General features: G+C 42.2%; 1 protein-coding gene across 6 annotated transcripts in view; it reads right to left on the bottom strand.

Annotated features, from left to right (window-relative positions):
• RIF1 (replication timing regulatory factor 1) overlaps positions 1 to 15,015 on the bottom strand; it is a 61,412-nt gene that overhangs the window by 44,707 nt on the left and 1,690 nt on the right. For 3 of the 6 annotated variants that reach the window (XM_084798885.1, XM_084798890.1, XM_084798889.1), the window contains exons 1-10: positions 14,766 to 14,912; positions 14,433 to 14,546; positions 13,018 to 13,096; positions 11,044 to 11,140; positions 9,827 to 9,954; positions 9,651 to 9,745; positions 7,462 to 7,651; positions 5,239 to 5,331; positions 3,518 to 3,656; positions 552 to 703 (exon numbers count right to left, since the gene is read on the bottom strand). In XM_084798885.1, the coding sequence (XP_084655011.1) occupies positions 552 to 703; positions 3,518 to 3,656; positions 5,239 to 5,331; positions 7,462 to 7,651; positions 9,651 to 9,745; positions 9,827 to 9,954; positions 11,044 to 11,140; positions 13,018 to 13,096; positions 14,433 to 14,536 (1,077 nt within the window). In that variant the 5' untranslated portion in view covers positions 14,537 to 14,546; positions 14,766 to 14,912. Of the gene's footprint in view, positions 1 to 551; positions 704 to 3,517; positions 3,657 to 5,238; positions 5,332 to 7,461; positions 7,652 to 9,650; positions 9,746 to 9,826; positions 9,955 to 11,043; positions 11,141 to 13,017; positions 13,097 to 14,432; positions 14,547 to 14,765; positions 14,913 to 15,015 lie in introns of those variants that run through there. The other 3 variants (XM_084798886.1, XM_084798887.1, XM_084798888.1) reach the window with 2 other exon arrangements.

Below are 15,015 nucleotides of genomic sequence, written 5' to 3'. Positions count from 1 at the left end.
GAGAGATGGCTCAGAGGTTAAATGCATTGACTGCTCCTCCAGGTCCTGAGTTCAATCCCCAGCAAGCACATGGTGGCTCACAACCATCTATAGTGTGATCTGATGCCCTCTTCTGGCCTGCAAGAGTACATGCAGGGGGAGCACTGTATACATAATAATAAATCTTTAAAAAAAAAAAAGTGATACAAAGAAACAGAATTTAAAAACCTGAGATTAGATTGGTAAAAATTTAAGGACACAGGCCAGGAATGGTGGTGACCACCTCTAACTGCAGCACTCAGGAAGCAGAGGCAAGTATACCTGAGTCTGAGGCCAGGCAGATTGCTATCCGAATCTACAAAGGGAGCTCCAGCCCAGCTAGGACGACATAGTAAGACACAACAACATAAACAAAAACAAACACAGCAGGGCGTGGAGAGCCATCACTCGGGAGGCAGAGACTCTGAGTTAGAGGCCAAAAAACAAAAATCAGAATAAAGAAAAATATGCAACAACAACAGCAAAAAAGCCACATGAATGTTTAGGTTAAAGGTTAATAATTATGATGTTACCTGTTCAAAATTGGCAGGGAGCTGGGGTCCAAGTCTCATCAGTAAATACCACCAGACTTCTAGTTTTGTTAATGCTAACGTTTCTGTTCTCACATGGATGGAACTCAAAGGCTGCATTAACAACTTAAGTCTTTTTGCACTACAAAGTATATCTTAAAAAAAAAATGAAGACAGTATTACTGTAGGAAAAGAAGTCAGAATAACCATTAACTTTGACAAACTGCAGTACAGCTGGAACAGAAACACAGAACCGTAGATACAATGTAACAGGGTTAACTATTCCCACCAGGAATGTGGACACATGGCAATATCTACAATATTTTAGGTTGTTAGAACTGAAGGTGTGCTACTGGCATTTAGTGGATTATAGCCAAGGGTGCTGCAATTTTCTAAAAGAAACAGAAGAACCATAGTGGCATGGCTGGAGAGATGGCTCAGACATCCAAAGGTCCTGAGTTCAATTCCCACCACATGGTACCTGGCAACCAGCTATAATGAGATATAGTGCCCTCTTATGGTGTGTAGGTATATGTGCAGGCAGAATACTGTATACATAATAAATCTTCAAAAACAAAACATAGTGGGTCAAGCCTACAGCCACAACCCTAGACAACAGTACAAGTTTCAGAAGGTATAAGCCAAAATGGGCTACATAAGATTCTGCCTGAAAACAAACAAAAGAAATGGAAGCATGTTTTTACATTATAATGTGGTTATAAATAGGCTGTAGCAGTGCACACCTTTATTTTATTTATTTTTTTGGTTTCTCGAGACAGGGTTTCTCTGTGTAGCCTTGGCTGTCCTGGACTTGCTTTATAGATCAGGCTGGCCTCAAACTCACAGAGATCCGCCTGCCTCTGCCTCCTGAGTGCTCGGAGTAGTGCACACCTTTAACCCCGGGAGAGGTAGCAGATCTCTGTGAGCTCAAGGCTACCCTGGTATACAGAGTTCAAGGACAACAAGGAAACACAAGGAAACCGTGCTCCGAAAAACCAAAATAAATAAAAGCCATGGACCATTACCACTAGTGGCATCACATTTTCAGAAAGGTACACATTTAGTCAGCTCTACCCTACTTAACCATTGTTAGATGTCAACATACAAGCAAAGCCAAATTGTGTTTGGCTTTTTGTTTGCTAATTCTTAAGATTTACTTTATTTTATTGATTTTTTTTTTATGTGGGTGTGTTTGGGGAAGTGTGTGTCACATGTGTGCAAGTGCCCATGAAGGCCAGAAGAGGGTGTCAGACCCCCTACAGCGGGAATTATGCAGGCAAGCCTCTCAACGTGCGTGTGTCCTCTGGAATAGCAGCAAGCCCTCAGCATTTCTGTTTAGCCTTGGCTGTGCGGAAATTCTGTAGATTAGACTGGTCTCAGAGAGTCTTCTGATAGGATAAAAGGTGTGTGACATCATACCCTGGCTTTGCTTTTTTTTTTTTTGACAGCAAGTATTCTTAAACACTAATTCCTGAAAGTCATTTTTTGTTGTGTTTTGTTTTTTGAGACAAGGCTTCTTTTTATAAACCAGGCTAAACTTAAACTCACAGAGACACACCAGCCCCTGCCTCCCAAGTGCTGTGATGGAAAAGCATGCACCACCATGCCCAGCTGAAAGTCAATTCTTTAAAAAATATTTTTACTAGTTCAAGGCCAGCCTGGTCTACAAAGCAAGTCCAGAACAGCCAAGACTATAGAGAAACCCTGTCTTGAAAAACCAATATATATATATATTTCTTTTTTTAAACTAAATGCATTCATGACTAGGTGCAGAAAACTGAGTCTTTGTACACATATCAAAGACTTCAGAAGAAATTTTAGACATCAGCAAAAAGTGTTTAATGGTATCTCACATCAGTATTTTTTATAACTACTTTATCATTTAATTCAATTACTACTTTTTTCCCCACCCCCACCCTCACCTCAATTACCACTTCTAAAAGAGGTCTAGATATTATGCAACAAAGATTACAAACATACACTACCAATCAAATCTAGGATTAAACTATCTCCTAGCTGGGGGGAGAGGGAGGTTTGTTTGGAGATGATTTCACTATGCAGCATTCGCTGGCCTGCGCTCACTACGTAGCTCAGGCTGTCCTCAAGCGTACAGAGCTCCACCTGATTTTATCGCCTGAGAAATGAGATTAGAGGGGGTGTGCCACCACACCTAACATTAAACATTTATATTGATGTTTTGGGCTATTTTTTCCTATCTATATGTATATATTTATACATTTATGTTTGTATGTATGTGTATGCATGTATATATGTGTCAAATACTCCAGCTGAGCTTATAAGGTAAAGACAAATTCAGTTGTCTATATTCAGTTGTCTTTACCTGTATAAGGTAAAGAAATTCAGTTTGGAGCACATTTCTAGAGCTATGGGGAGAAAACTAAGTCATTAATATCTTCATTCTATGTCTCTTGTCATCTGTCATCGGCACTGCTCCTGATAAATCAGATTTTCTACAATAGCGATGAAGTCAGAGCCACTGTGTTGATGTCATCAGAGACACACACCCCATTTAACTTGAGCTAGGAAGCCACAGATAGGTTTTCATTTTGTTCAACCTCTGACATAACTTAGAACAAGTCACAAATTTCAATGTCTCTCAAATCTATTAACACAGTTGTTCTTATTCCCTTATGGTCAAGTTAATACGATTTCAATATAAAGCCCAAAGAACCAGAACAGTAATGACTACTTTGGGCTACCTAGTTAGTTCAACACCAGCCTCACTTATGTTTTCAGAAGCAGTCTCAAAATAACACAGCAAGCAGATGTCTCAGGCTTCCCAGAACCAACGTCATGATGCAATGGACTCAAGGTTGTCCTCTATCCTTCGTCCCATGGCCCACATGCCCTTGAATTTGTGTTACACAAACACACACAATATTAAACACACACAAAAAATAAACGAAAAGCCTTTTAAAATTAAAAAGAATGTAAGACTATTTACATACCTGGGTTTAAAGCGAAATTATCTATTAAGCTTTTCCAAGCAATGAAGGCTATCTTTTTAATCATGGGTGTTCCGCTACGGAAGCCTAGTTCTTCCAGCTGTAACAAAGAATTGATGAAACTCCCACTTCGGTGCAAGGTCTAAGAAAACACATAAGAACATTATTTATTCACTTAATATATATTCTTGGGAATTCATAACCTAATCAGTAAACAAAAGCCACATTACTTACATAAAAATCTATCAGATGAGTAGTGGGAATATATTAAGAAGTTAAAAATGCTGAGGGTCTGATCTGGGTTAACAGCTCATTCAATAAAGTGCTTGCTGTGCACTGAGGAGGACCCCAGTTCAATCAAGCCCCACACCTCTTGATTGAAGGGGGCAGAGATAGATGAAAACAAAGCACTAGGCAAAGGGCCAGCAGTGAGATGGATCAGCTATAAAAGATGCTTTTTTCCTCAGCTATGCAAAACCCCTGAAAACAAGTCAGGAAGTAGTGGTGCGCACCTTTAATCACCGCAGAGGCAGAGGCAGAGGCAGAGGCAGAGGCAGAGGCAGAGGCAGAGGCAGGTGGATCTCTAGGAGTTGAAGGCTAGCCTGGTCTACAGAGGGAGTTCCAGGACAGACAGACAGGGCTACAGAGAAACCTTGTGGGCCCGCCCCCCAAAAAAGCCTGAATACCCGAGTATGATCTCCATATTGTTAGGAGAGAAAAACTCCACAAGTTGCCTGGACCTCTGTGCATGCATCCATACCTGAGTGCAATTGCATACACACAATAATAAAGTTTAAAAATAAACACACAAAGGGCTGGAGAGATGGCTCAGAGATTAAAAGCATTGCCTGCTCTTTCAAAGGTCCTGAGTTCAATTCCCAGCAACCACATGTAAGATCTGGTGTACAGGCAAGCAGAACACTATGCATAATAAATAAATTTCTTAAAAAGTATAATAAAAATAAACACACAAGCCAGGTGCGGTTACACACACCTTTAATCCCAGCACTAGGGAGGAAGAGGCAGGCTGATCTCTGTGAGTTTGTGGCCAGCCTGGTCTACAGAGTGATTCCAGGATAGTCAGGGACACACAGAGAAACCTTGTCTTGAAAAACCAAAATAATTAAAAAATAAGTATACATACATATATATTTAAGGCTGGGCATGGTGACAAGCTCTTGCAATCCCAGTGCAAAACACACTGTAACAGGGGCTAGAGTGATGTCTCAGAGGTTAAGAGACTGTCTGTTCTTGCAATGGCCCAGAGTTTTATTCCCAGCAAGTACACAGTGACTCACAACCATCTACAATGATATCTGGTGCCCTCTTCTGGCATGTAGGCATGTATTTGGGCACAATACTATATAAATAATAAATAAATCTAAAATTAAAAAAAAAAAAGCAGTAGCAGCTACATGCTTAATGGGTACACATGAATGTGAGACTCCTGCCTGCAAGGAGATAGAAGCTGGGCATAGACAGTGGCAAGTGCCTTTAAACCCAGGCCAGAGGCAGGGGGAATCTGGCGACCACACACACAAGATGGGCGTAGTGGTTCACATCTATAATCCCAGAACTTAGTAGGCTGATGGAGGATTGCTGCAAATTGTTAAGTGGTGAACTCAACAGCTTGAGTGTAGGACACTCTAAAAAGTAAAAATCCTGACATGTTCAAATTATGAAAAAAAAAAAAAAACAACTAATTCACTGTCTGTAACACTTACCTTACCAAGAAGTTTGACAAACAAAGGCCATAATTTTAACACATAAGTCTCGTTTTTATTCATAAATAACTTCTGGAGTTCTGAGATTAATTTCTGTAATAAATAAATAAATAAAAACACTTAACAAATACTTTAAAAGAAAAACATCCACAATCCAAGACTAAAAACTTTGCATCCATTAATTTTTTAAGCCAAAATAACCTTTTCCATAATGTAAGTATACATCCTCAAAATAAAGGAAGGAAAAAAAAAAAAAGGCAAAAACTGCAGCTTATAGCAATCTGAATAAATTTAAAGTAAAAATAAAGCACTTGATTCTACCAATAGGCTTAATGCTCATCTGACCATACTGCTGTCCAGCAGTCTAGCTCAGTTTCCTTGTCAGCATACTTCTTTCTAAAAACTTTAGACACATTATTAACCAGAATTCAAATGATGCTGTAGCAATCTCTCATACTAGTAACATAAAATAACACTCTTAACAGCTTCACAGTAACATGCCTAAAAGTTTCAAGAGCCTGTGAAATGGCTCACTAGGTAAAAGCCCCTTGCCCCCCAACCCCACTTTTTTTGTCTGTTTGTCTTGTTTTTTTGTTTCTCTGTGTGTAGCCTTGACTGCCCTGAACTCACTTTGTAGACCAGGCTGGCCTCGAACCCAGAGATCCACCTGCCTCTGCTAGGATTAAAGGCATGTGCTGCCAACACTACCACCTGGCAGCCCCTTGCCCCTTAAGCCTAACAAAAGATACCCAGAATATACATAAGTACTGACTCGCAATTTGCCCTCTTACTGGGCATAATGATATATACCTTTAATCTACCACTCAGAATGCAAGGGGAGGCCTAAGTCTACACAGTGAGCTCCACATTAAGACTGTCTCCAAGCAGGGTGTGGTGGCCCATGCTTTTAATCCCAGCACTTGGGAGGATTGCAGAGCAAATCCAGGACAGCCAAGGCCACACAGAGAAACCCTGTCTCGAAAAACCAAAGAAAAAAAAAAAAAGACCGTCTCCCATATGCGCCAAAAGTGTGCACGCTTGTATGCTTTTGTGTTTTTGTGTGTGTCTGCACGTGCATATACATATGTGTTTGTATATATATCCTGGCACTCACAACCATACATACAATAATAAATTTTAAAAACTAACGTTTTAGCTTATGCATAGACTGGCCTACGTGGAGAAAGCAGGTTAGTATAAAAACTGACTTATTTGGAGAAAGCAGGGGGGAATCTTTGAGGGCCCATCTTACTGTGGCTCCTTACAATTCTCTGCTCCTAGTAAACTGTGATTTTTAATTTCTGAATTTTTTTAAAGACAGAGACTAACTATGGATAACCTGTTACTTTGCTCTGAAGACAAGCTAGCCTTCAACTCACAGAAATCCACTTATTTATGCCTCTTAAATTATGGGATTATGGGCCGGGTGTGGTGGTGCACACCTTTAATCCCAGTACTCAGGGAGACAAAGGCAGGTGGATCACTGTGAGTTCGAGGCCAGCCTGGTCTACAAAGTGAGTGACAGCCAAGGCTACACGGAAACCCTGTCTCAAAAAACAACAAAATCAGTTACAGGATTACAGGTATGTGCAGTCCTCTTTGAGATAACAAGATAAAGCATACATTCTACCACACATGCCTGTCACCATCGTGTTCCTTATGTAAAATGCACGGGACAAAGTGACCAAACCTGGATCCCAAAGTTTTAGGGTTTTTTTTTGGGGGGGGGGGAGCTTTTTTGAGCAAGAATCTGTTTATTCTCTCAAGTATTACAACACAGCAACAAGTAACTAACAACATCCATTGCACTCCATATAAATCATCTTATCAATAAAAACTTCATGACCTGGCAAAGTGCTTGGCACACAAGCAAGAGAACCCACAGTTGATTCGCAGAACCCATGTTTTAAGCAAAGAAAGAGCCAGGTGTTTGTGTTGCACGCCTTTAATCCCAGCACTTGGGAGGCAGAGGCTAGGCGGATCTCTCTGTTCCACAATAGCCAAGAGAAACCTTCTTGAAAAGCCAAAAACAAAATAAAAATTTAAAAAAAAAAAAAGCAGGTGGGGGCGGCGGCGGCGCGCACGCCTTTACTACCAGCACTCAGGAGGCAAAGAGAGAGATGGTTTAACAATACCAATGAGCTCAGGCTGCATGTTACGTTCAAGGTAGAGCTCACTCAATGCAGAAGGCAGGAAACTGCTCTAAGAGGCAGTAATACTCACAGTACTCATAAGGTGCTCGGTAACCGTGGCTATCTCTTGCTGTTTCTGAAGCAGCAATGGCATCCCCATCTCCAGAGCAGTAGCTCCCCGCAAATGGACCTTCTGTGCTGAGTGAACAACTAACGGTATGACCAACTTGGCCCACCTCACAGACGCTTCTCCCATTGCAATCGGGGCTTGTTCTATCAGCCTACAGGGGAGAAGCCAATGAGTCAACTAAACTGTAAAAATGAGGTCAAGCTAAATCATCAGGAAGCAAGGCAGTGACAGTCTATAAACCCAACTACTCAAGAGGCTATGATCACAAGGTTCCAAGGCCAACGAGTCAGGGGTAAATCCAGCCTTAGGTAACTTGATGAGATTCAGTCTCCAATTTTTTTTTTTTTAAAGATTTCTGGTTCGGGGTACAGCTTAGTGCTAGAGTATTTATTTGCCTAGTATACAAATCTCTCCTCATACTGCAAAAGAAATTACCAGGAAGCAGGAAGCCAGACATGGTGGCCCATACCTTGATTCCTGGCACTCAGGAGGCAGAGGCAGCTGTATTGTTCAAAGCCAACCTTGTCTACAAAGCCCAGCACAGGCAAAGCTACAGAGAAACCCTGTCTCAAACCATGCCCTGCCCCAAAAAGGAAAATGAGCACCACACAGTAATATGCATAATGTGGCCCAAATACTTGAGAATGTATATATACATTTGAACAGAGAAACAGATTAAAATTGTACCTGTATACAACTACACTGCACATGTGCATCCACAATGGAATTCTTTTGTTTTTATTTGATTAATAAGATTTTTTTTTTTTTTTTTTTTTTGCAGCTCTAGGGATTAAAAGGGTAGTGCCAGGGCTGGAGAGATGGGTCAGGGGTTAAGGGCACTGACTGCTCCTCCAGAGGTTCTGAGTTCAATTTCCAGAAACTATATGGTGGCTCACGAGCATCTATGATGTGATCTGATGCCTTCTGGCCTGCAGGTATACGTGCAGGTAGAACACTGTATACATAATAAATAAAACCTTTTTTTAAGTAGTACCACATGCTTAAAAAACATTCTACTTCTGAACTTCAGGAGCTACACTCCTAGACTTTTCATAAAATGTGTTTGTTTTTGAGACAGGGTTTCTCTATGCAGCCTTGGCTATTCTGGACTCACCGTATAGACCAAGCTGGCCTAGAACTCAGAGCTATCCTCCTGCCTCTGCCTCCCGAGTACTGGGATTAAAGGCATGAGCAACCATGCCCAGCCCTCATAAAATGTTTAAAGCAAACAAAATATTGGTCTTAGATTCAAACATTTTGGTTTGGTTTGGTTTTTTTGAGACAGGGTTTTCTCTGTTTAACAGGCTCTGGCTGTCCTGGAACTCACTCTGTAGTCCAGGCTGGCCTTGAACTCATGGAGATCCACCTGCCTCTGCCTCCCAAGTGCTGGGCTAAGATGTCTCAGGGATTAAAGGTGCTTGCTGGCAAGCCTGATGACCTGAGTGTGATCTCTGGAATCCAGAGTGGGAGAACAGAGCTTACTCCCTCAAAGTGTCCTCTAACCTCCACAGAGGGGCAGTAATTACAATTAGAATATTAAAAAATAGCTATACTAACAAACTGAGCATTATTAAAGGTGATCATAGAAGTACCTAATCAATAAGCCAGTTACAGCATCAGAAATAAGTTAAAGCAAATAGCTTTAAGAAACCTTTGACGATTCAAACTAACTGAAAGCGTGTTGTCAGCCTGTCTAAAAGTAATCTGCAAAGATGCTTCAGGATAGGCTCACTTAGTACATTTTGAAAGCCTTAACCTACCATTTTAGAACCACATTATGTTACCATCAGAAATCTAAGACTGTTTCAGTAAAAAAATAGTAACTTACAGATTCTTTTTCATCTTGTTACCTTCTTCTTCTTGGTCTATGGGATAGTCACTTCTGGATTTTTAAACTTTATTATTTTAAAATTCTGTTATGTGTAATGTGTATTTCATGTACCAGGGTGACACAGTGTTTGGAGGTCAGATAACTTAAGAGGAATAGGGTCACTACTTCTTTTACATGGATTCCAGGAATTGAACTAGGGTTGTCAGGCTTGGTAGCAAACACCAGTCCCACTGCTCAACATCTACCTTTTTGTTAACTATACAAACCTCAAAGCTCCAAAGCTTTATTATTCTAATTTATATAAGAACCAACTGCATACCTTATAATAACATTTAGTGCTTCAAAATCAACAACAGCAGAGTGCATCTCTCCTTTACTTAGAACTACTTCCAGTGAATCAATAATGCCGGATACCTAAATGACAAACACACACAAATCAAATGATCCACAACTGTTTTTGAGGCACATAATTCAGATGCTCCAAACCACACTCACCATTTTGCTGACAAGTTCAGTAGGAAATGTCTGTTTAGATATTACCCATAGTGCTCTGGTACACAGATTTTTGTCAGAACTCTTAATGATACCATTCAAGGTTAAAAGCAGTTGTTGAATATTTGTCTCTGAAAAAAACAAGCAATTTTAATTTCAATTATGTAGTATAGCTAAAATCTTTAAAATGTCAAATATAAAAGTAAAATTAAAAGAATAATAAAATATAAATAACAACAGCAGATGAGGGTCAGGAACTGCAGATAATCACAGAGCCTGCAGAGATGCTGACAAGGCATTATACTTTTTGCAAAAATACAAAATCCTGACCAAAGGAGAAAACATAGTAGCAGATTGCAAACCTTTTATCTTTCACAACTCAATTAACTATTGTCATCTTAAGGTGTTAACAAGTCTCACACAAAACAAATAAACTGCAAGTCTTCCCTGGGGGGTGGGGTTAACAACTTTATGATCTCCATAGTACCTACCCCTCAGTGCCTCTAACAGGGATCCTGTAGGTTTCCTTTACAATTGCAATAGATTCCTTAGCACTTGGGAAATATTAGGTTCTACGCTTTTTTTTTTTTGGCAGGTTCTACGCTTTTTTTTTTTTTTTTTTTTTGGTTTTTTTTTTTTTAGACAGGGTTTCTCTGTGTAGCCTTGGCTGTCCTGGACTCGCTTTGTAGACCAGGCTGGCCTCGAACTCACAGCGATCTGCTGCCTCTGCCTCCCGAGTGCTAGGATTACAGGAGTGCCACACCACGCCCGGCTAGGTTCTACACTTTTATTACCATTTTCAAACTAACATTTACCACTATCATATAAGAACTCATTCTCAAGCTCCTTAAGAGCATATGACTGCCATAAAGGACTGTCATAAATCAGATAATTTACTGCTAACTTGCAATTGTACAAAATATGCTCTACTAAGAAAAATTTGGGGACCACTAACAAGACTGAGACAGTAAAGGCCTTTGCCATCAAGCCTAGTTTAGTCCCCAGAACCCACATGGTAGATGTCTCCTGAAAGGTGCCCTCTGACCTTGAAGGTAGGTGCACGTTTGCCAAATAAATGCCTTAATGGGGTGGGTGGATGTGTATACGTATATGCACACACACAAATCCTAAACTACAAATTAAATTTATCCACAGATAACTATTTATACTTTTTATACTTTATATGAACAAACATTAATACCGTTAATCAATTTACCTACCTGATAATCCTGAGGCAATTTTGGTATTATATAAACAAAACCCCAAGGCTTGTAGAGCAGCACTACTCAGCTCTGAGTTCTGACTGGAAATATGAGCCTACAAAAACAAAATCACATTCACAGCAGAGAAACACAAGTTCTAGAGTAAAAGCCAGTTACAACCCAAACTCTTTGCCCTTTAATCCAATCAGCCGACCTTTTGGGAGTATGAAAAAAGACAGGGTAGCTTGGCAAAGGAGGAAACTAGAAAAAGGTCAACTGAAAGGGACTGCAAAGATAGCTCAGCAGTTACTCTCGCAGAATATTTAGATCTGGTTCCCAGTGTCCAAGGGCAGCTCACAACCAGTCTGTAACTCCTATTCTCAGGATTTTGACGCCCTCTTCTGGCTTCCACAGTCACTGCACGCATGTGGTACAGACGTACATGCAGGTAAACACCCATCCACAGAAACAAACTGAAAGAACATTTAAGACAAACGACATCTCCCACATATCCATGCAAAAACAAAAGGCCAACAGATGAAAAATGTTAAAATTATTAGACGGGAAACAAGCGGGAGCATGGTTCTTCCACAATGAATAAGTGAAGTCTCAAATGCAGAACTGATATCCTAGCATTAGAATGGAGTGATGGCTTCTTCCTCTACAATTAGGAAAGGGAAGCAGTTGTAGTGTAGCAACTCCCAAGTATCTACTACATATTAGGCACTTAATCTTAAGGTTTTTTAAATGTTCAAGAGATTTTGGGACTGGGGATGTACTTCGGTGGGTACAGTGCTTGTCCAGCATGCATGAAGCCCTGGGTTCAATCCCCAGTACTGCATAAATGCAAAGTGGTGGCACATGCCTGTAATCCCAGCACTTGGGAGGCAGGAGGATCAGAAGTTCAAGGTCATCCTCAGCTATATAGGAAGTCCAAGGCAAGCCTGGACTAGAGACCCTGTCAAAAAAAATAGTTAATAGTTTCAATAAGGTTGGGATATTTAGTTCAGTCTTTTCATTCTAAAACCAAGAATATTAAAAAGTGTTGATGGCAGGTTATGAAGTCACTAAGTGGTCAGGTATGGGTAAGAATACAGACTCAGTCTGCTATTAACTATTACCATTCAACAAGGAAGTTAACTATAATTTCTTTAAAAGTATTAACAATTTTCCAAACACGCATAATTAGTGAAAACTGAATGAAAATGAAATAAATAATATGTACTGTGGGTTTGCCAGTGCCAGCCTAAAATCCCAATACTTGGGAGGCAGAGGCAGGACTGTCAGGCAACTACCTGATTCCCAGCCAGGGCTTTACTGGGATACTATCTCAACCCACCCTTTCCTGACCAAAAAATAAAAAAATAAAAAATAAATTAATTAATTAAAAAAAAAAAATATATATATATATATATATGAACACAATCTATCAAAAAAGTAGACCAAAGATAGTTGCCATTTTAGGACAACTTACTCAGAAGTATACTCCCTTTAAAAAACAGATTCTATCTGTGACAACTGTTTTTATAAGAGGCAGGCTTTGAACTCAGGCAACCCTGGATGCTTTAGGCTAATAAACCAATATCCTAACCTGTAAAGCGGGGCTTAAAGCAAACTTGGACTGTGGATCTAACCTGGTGGTACACACATAGCACTTCACTAGCATGCTAGGGCCCAGAGAATTAAAGTGAGAGAACACAGATGAGGTGCTTAGGAGAACCTGTTGAACCATAAGCAATCATAAAGGAGAGAGATAACAGTCCTATTAATCTAATTGCTGATGTTTTGTATTCTGGGCACTAACAATGCAGTGGGTAATGCTACATCCGAAGTAAAAATCATTTACTAGAAAGCTAGTCAGAGTTCCACCTGGAATCTCACCACTTGGAAGGCTAAGGAAAGATTCCAAAGGGCCAATCTATTGAGTTCACTGAGGCCCTGTCTGGAGCCATTTAAATAAATAAAAAAATAAATAAATAAATAAATACGGACCTTTAAAACTGTGTACAGGCGAGGAAGATTTTTCTCAATTTCTGTAATGACTTCTTTGCCTTTTTCTCCAGTCATACGACTTTAAAGGAAATAGAACGTAGGTTTAGGCAAAAAGTATAAACAAACAAAAATAAATAAATCACTTTTAGGAGTCTTTCAGGGTTAGAGAGATGATTCAGTGGTTAAGAGCATATATGGCTCTGGCTGAGGACCTGAGTTCAATTCCCAGCACCCCATCAGGTGGCTCACAACCACCTGTAGCTGCAGCCCCAAGGCCATCCAACATTTCTGGCTTCTGCAGGTATAAATACCCTTAACTCATAACCTTTTTAAGTTTTTAAAGATGAATTTTCAAGCCCTTGAAAATTAACCTGTTCTTTTAAAAATGCTTTAAAGGGAGCCGGGCATGGTGGCGCAGGCCTGTAATCCCAGCACTAGAGAGCAGAGGCAGGTGGATCGCTGTGAGTTCAAGACCAGCCTGGTCTACAAAGCAAGTCCAGGACAGCCAAGATAACATAGAGAAACCCTATCTTGGGGAAAAAAAAGACAAAGAAAATAAATAATACTTTAAAGATATATAGAAAACACTGTAAACTACATCCAATATAAGCAGTAATTTGCACCAAATCTTTTTTGCCTCTACAATGGATTCACTTAGATAAGAAAAGGAAATGGGAATCCATTTCCCTAGCCACATTTTCTAATTTTACGGCCACCTGCCAAAATTTAGAAAATTCTAACGTCGTTCATGAAAGTAAAAACCGGGTTCTTGCCTCTGCTCTTAAAAATGGCAACTCCAGCAGGGCGTGGTGATGCACGCCTTTAATCCCAGCACTCGGGAGGCAGAGGCGGGCAGATCGCTCTGAGTTCAAGGCCAGCCTGGTCGACAAAGTGAGTCCAGGACAGCCAAGGATACAGAGAAACCCTGTCTCGAAAAACCAAAACATACATGCATGCATGCATGCATGCATGCATGAATAAATAAATAGGGAAATAGCCAACTCTGGAGCTGGCTTGATGGCTCGCACCTGTAATCTCAACCTCGCGAAGGCTTAGGCAGGACCACAAGTTCGAGGCCAGGGGGGAATACAACTGCAGTGCGCCGGACTGTCAACCCCTAACTAAACCAAGCAATTCCGGACCGCCAACTTTCTCCCGGCGTCGGACGTTTGCAGCTTCGAACTACTTTGAGCTCAAACTTTTCTTTTAAAAGCTCGGATCTGCGAGCCGAACCAAAAAAACAAACAAACAAACAAATGTTCCTCCCCGAAGTCGTCCTCGGACGCCGCCGCTGCGCCCCGCAACGTCACTCCGCAGGCACGGCATGGCCCGGTGCACCCCCAAAGTGCCCGCGTCAGCCGCGTCCCCACCGCTGCCGGATCTCCCGCCCCGGGCTCGTCCCCGGCCGGTCTCACCTGGTCAGAGTTAGGTAGGCGTCCGTCTGCTCTCCGGGAGACGCCGAGGGGTCTTCCCAAGTCTCCAGAAGCGGCTCCAGGGGGCTGCGACACGCGGCCGTCATGTCGGCCACCCTGCGATGAGGCCGGAAAACACCAACACCAATGACCAGTGGGGACAGCCCGCGCGGCGCCCTCCACCTGCACGCCGGGCCCGCGCGCTCGCAGGCCGCCCTCCCGCCTGCCTGCCTGCCCGCCCGGCTCCCGCCGCCGCCGCCGCCGCCGCCACCGCTTCCCAGGCAGCACGGCCGCGAGGGGGCAGAGGCGGCACCGGCCGAGACTCCTGCTCCTCACCCCACGCGGGACGTCTAGCTCCGCCGCTCTCCGCCCCGGGCCGCCGGTCCGCACTCCGGGCTCGCGCTATTTACTCACGCGTGCAGCCCGCTCCTCCACGACCAAAGATGGCGGCGGGGGGCGGGCCCAGCGGCGCGCGGGAGCCGGGCAGGCCTGGCGGGAGAGGCTCGAGCCAATCCAACGGGCGGCGGCGCGCCGGGCTGCTCGATGGCCTGCTGCCCGCCCCCGCCCCCCGCTCCCGCCCCCGCCC

The sequence above is a fragment of the Acomys minous genome (genome assembly GCF_964271855.1).
Source record: "Acomys minous genome assembly, chromosome: 10".
NCBI lineage: Eukaryota > Metazoa > Chordata > Mammalia > Rodentia > Muridae > Acomys > Acomys minous.
Note: the sequence above shows the minus strand (reverse complement) of the source record. Positions and strands in the feature narration are given on the sequence as shown.